Source organism: Nicotiana tomentosiformis, chromosome 11 (assembly GCF_000390325.3).
Source record: "Nicotiana tomentosiformis chromosome 11, ASM39032v3, whole genome shotgun sequence".
In the NCBI taxonomy this organism is placed as follows: Eukaryota; Viridiplantae; Streptophyta; class Magnoliopsida; order Solanales; family Solanaceae; genus Nicotiana; species Nicotiana tomentosiformis.
In genome coordinates, this window is record NC_090822.1 from 113,085,216 (window position 1) to 113,088,603 (window position 3,388).

Below are 3,388 nucleotides of genomic sequence, written 5' to 3' on the forward strand. Positions count from 1 at the left end.
GCCCTCCTCCTATGCCTCCTCGTCCTTCCATGCAAGCTTCACAATCATATGACTTTTTCAAAGTCCCTCCCCCGTCTAGCTCACTTCAGTATTACTCCATGCATTCTCATGGTGTCTAAGCTTCGACCACCATTAATTTTATACACGCGCCTCATTTCCCAGCTTCTTCCCTGCGTGATCCTGCTAGTCAGTTCAATGTCTCACAATTGATTGCATCTCTGGGACATCATAGTAGCCAATATGGTGGTTCATCTTTTGTGCCTCATACATCACCCACTCAATTATCATCTCCATCATCATCCACTCCAAGTATATCTAACTTGGATATTGGAGGCTCTCACGCAGCTGCATCCCCATCTACCAGTACTTTTACAGTTGCTGGTACCGTGAGACAGTGTACTGGAGGGATTGTACAGTTCGATCATCTTCATTAGCTGCTTATCGTTCCCCATGGCGACGTGTGAGTTTTCCTTCAATTTCCTTTTTAAAAACTTTCAATAAAATTGTAACACTCCTTAAATCTATAAATGTTTCAACACACGCTAATTATAGAATTTAATTTTTTAAATCTTTCCTTGAGTGCATAAAAATTATACTTCTATTACGGATTTAAACCCTGATGATTGACTTTGAGTTACTTATATATTTAAAAATAATTGAATATACATTTAGGGAAATATTAATAATTTTAATATTATTAATTATTAAAAGTGGGTATCATTAATTATTAGTTAAGTTAAAACAAGAAAAAAAGGGCTCAAAATAACAAAAAAGTGGGGCCAACCTAAAGCCCATAAAATGGGAAGGCAAAAGGCTTAAAGCCTTAAAAAAATGGGTTTTTGTCATTCACGCAAAAGGCAGAAGGCAAAAGCGTTATACGAAAAATAGAAATAGTGTTCTGTTCGCTCACGAAACAAGAGCCACAAAACAGAGGCTACTTACTCACACATGGTTTGTGTTTCTTTACAAATCACTAGTTCTTGAACTCAGGTATATAAAATTTCATATTCTCAATTATCCTACAATATAAGAATTGGATAGTTAATTCTCTTCTTTCTCTGTGTCAACAGTAAATTCTATGTTTAGGTGTGAAATTTTAAAATTAATTAAAAGTATTTGGTTAAAGTATTGCCTTATTGAATATAAAGTTTGAAATTATAATAGATTTGATAAGAGCTGATGGTTCGCTCGGTCAAGTTTAGTGATCCGGTGCCGGTCATGGCTTGTTCAGAAAATGGGTCGTGACAAACTTGGTATCAGAGCCTCAGGTTTATAGAGTCCTAGGGGTCTATGAAGCCATGTCAGTAGAGCCTTATTTATAGGTATGAAGCACGCCATACTTATAAATATGAGGCTACCAGCATTTAGGAAAAGTCTCATTTATTTTCATACTTTAGATCATGCAGTATACCCTACCTCTAAGAAATTATCTAATGTATTTGTTTCTCCAAACGCAGAAATGGCTCGTATTCGCAACTCTGACACCAACACTTAGGATGCTACTCAAGAAACTATTGATACTATTGTGGCTCAAGGTAGAACTAAGAAGACTTCAACTCAGAAAAGGAAGGGTAAATCCACAAAGGGGGTTCAAGTACCACGGGTTGAATATGAAGAAGGGGTGGAGCATGAAGAGCCAGTACCTCAGGATCCAGTGCCGCCCTCAACAGCAGCTACGGCTCAGAAAACTATATCTCCAGAGGTGAGTCAGATGTTTAATGCTGTCAACAGTGCTATCGAGATGTTTAAAGCTTTCATGGCCAATCATAACGATAGAAGAGATGAGATTTCACCTCAATCAAATAGATAGAACAATTCCGAGTCCTCAAGAGTGAATGAATTTTTAAGTTGAATTCTTCATTGTTCCGTGGTACTATAGTTGATGAAGATCCAATGTGTGTCTGGAGGGTTTCAAGAAAGCCCTCCGAGCGATAAAGGCATTCGATGATGAAGCTGTGGAGCTGCCTGCTTACCAGCTCAGAGATGTGGTTGGCGCTTGGTTTGAGATGTGGGAAAAGGAAAGAGATGAAGATGATGGTCCACCTACTTGGGAAGAGTTTGAAGAGGCCTTCATGGCTAATTTTATACCATAAGAGGATAGAGAAGCTAAGGCTACAAAGTTCGAGCAGCTCAAGCAAGGGAATAAAAGTGTGCAAGAGTACTACATGGAATTCATAAGTTTGGCTAAGCATGATCCTTACATGGTTAAGACAGAAAAAGCAAAGATTCGCAGGTTTGTTGGCGGTTTGGCTTACCACATTAAGGATACGACATTAGTTGCAGCGGTAGGAATGACAGCTTTCTCCTCTGTTGTGGGATTCGCCAAGCACATAGAAAAAGACAGACAACAAAGGAGAGAAGAAAAAGAGCATAACAAGAAAGCCCAGACAACGAGCAGGTTTAATAGTACATCCATCGGAGTGGAATGTGTTCCTCCAATAAGGATTCATTAGCACCAGCTCAGTCCATTCATCAGTCAGGTGTTGGGTCTTCCTTCAGACGTACTCAGAGTTATGGAAACCAGTCTCGCCAGAATTAGAATGTTAGGACATCATCCTCACATAGCCAGAGTCATGCTGAGCAACATTCACAACAATAAGGTCTTTGTGGAACATGTAAGTGGCAACATTCAGGTCAGTGCAAGCTCGAGTTTCACGATTGCTATCATTGCAGAGACAACGGTCAAATAAAGGCAAACTACCCAAAGTTGCGACGTAATTTCAATGGGGGATCAACTCATACATCTAGTTCCTCATCTACTACAGTTGCACCACCCCAGGCTCGTGGTTCTCATAATCAGGCGGGGCATGGAGCAGGCAGAGGTGCAGATCGAGTTACTCAGGGAGGGGGACAACCCCGTTTGTTTGCTACACTTGATCAGCAGAGTGCAGAGGCATCTGCAGAAGTTATTACATGTATACTTCTAGTGTGATCACATAGTTAGTTGATTGTTTAGTTATTGAACATCATCGTCATTTGTTAACAATGCTTGTCTAATTCCTGTTTTGAGCATTAACTTATGAATTCAGTTGTTTGTTCTATGTTTAGTTTGCACAAATCAAATTGATTTACCCTAGTTAGTTTGAGTATTAGTTACAATGAAAGTTGTTTATGTTTTGATAGTCCATAGTTGTTGTCACGACCCAAAATGCATTAAAGGCCGTGATGGCGTCGGACACAACTGTCAGGCAAGCCAAAAATAAATACTTAATTTGGTTCTCATTTTAACATTTTTGAAATCATATTTCCTTCAATTAAAAAGTAAAAGATGGAATTTACCGAATAAATAATAATATTTTTTAACAATTTTAATACAGGGCAACCCATAATCACCCCCAAAACTTGGTATCACAAGTGCATGAGCCTCAACTAGGAATGTAAAATAAAA

General features: G+C 38.8%; 1 protein-coding gene across 1 annotated transcript; it reads left to right on the forward strand.

Annotated features, from left to right (window-relative positions):
* The first annotated feature begins 2,165 nt into the window (after positions 1 to 2,165).
* On the forward strand, positions 2,166 to 2,932 carry LOC117277946 (uncharacterized). The gene is made up of 2 exons (XM_033657393.1): positions 2,166 to 2,398; positions 2,674 to 2,932. Exons 1-2 carry the CDS (start codon positions 2,166 to 2,168, stop codon positions 2,930 to 2,932), a joined length of 492 nt encoding a protein of 163 aa, XP_033513284.1.
* The last annotated feature ends 456 nt before the right edge of the window (positions 2,933 to 3,388 follow it).

What these genes read in the sequence shown, in the direction of transcription:
- LOC117277946 (XM_033657393.1), top strand. Translation starts at nt 2,166, where the DNA reads ATGGAATTCATAAGTTTGGCTAAGCATGATCCTTACATGGTTAAGACA. An exon ending in AAAGCCCAGACAACGAGCAG is followed by an intron (nt 2,399 to 2,673) that starts GTTTAATAGTAC and finishes CTATCATTGCAG; the next exon opens with AGACAACGGTCAAATAAAGG.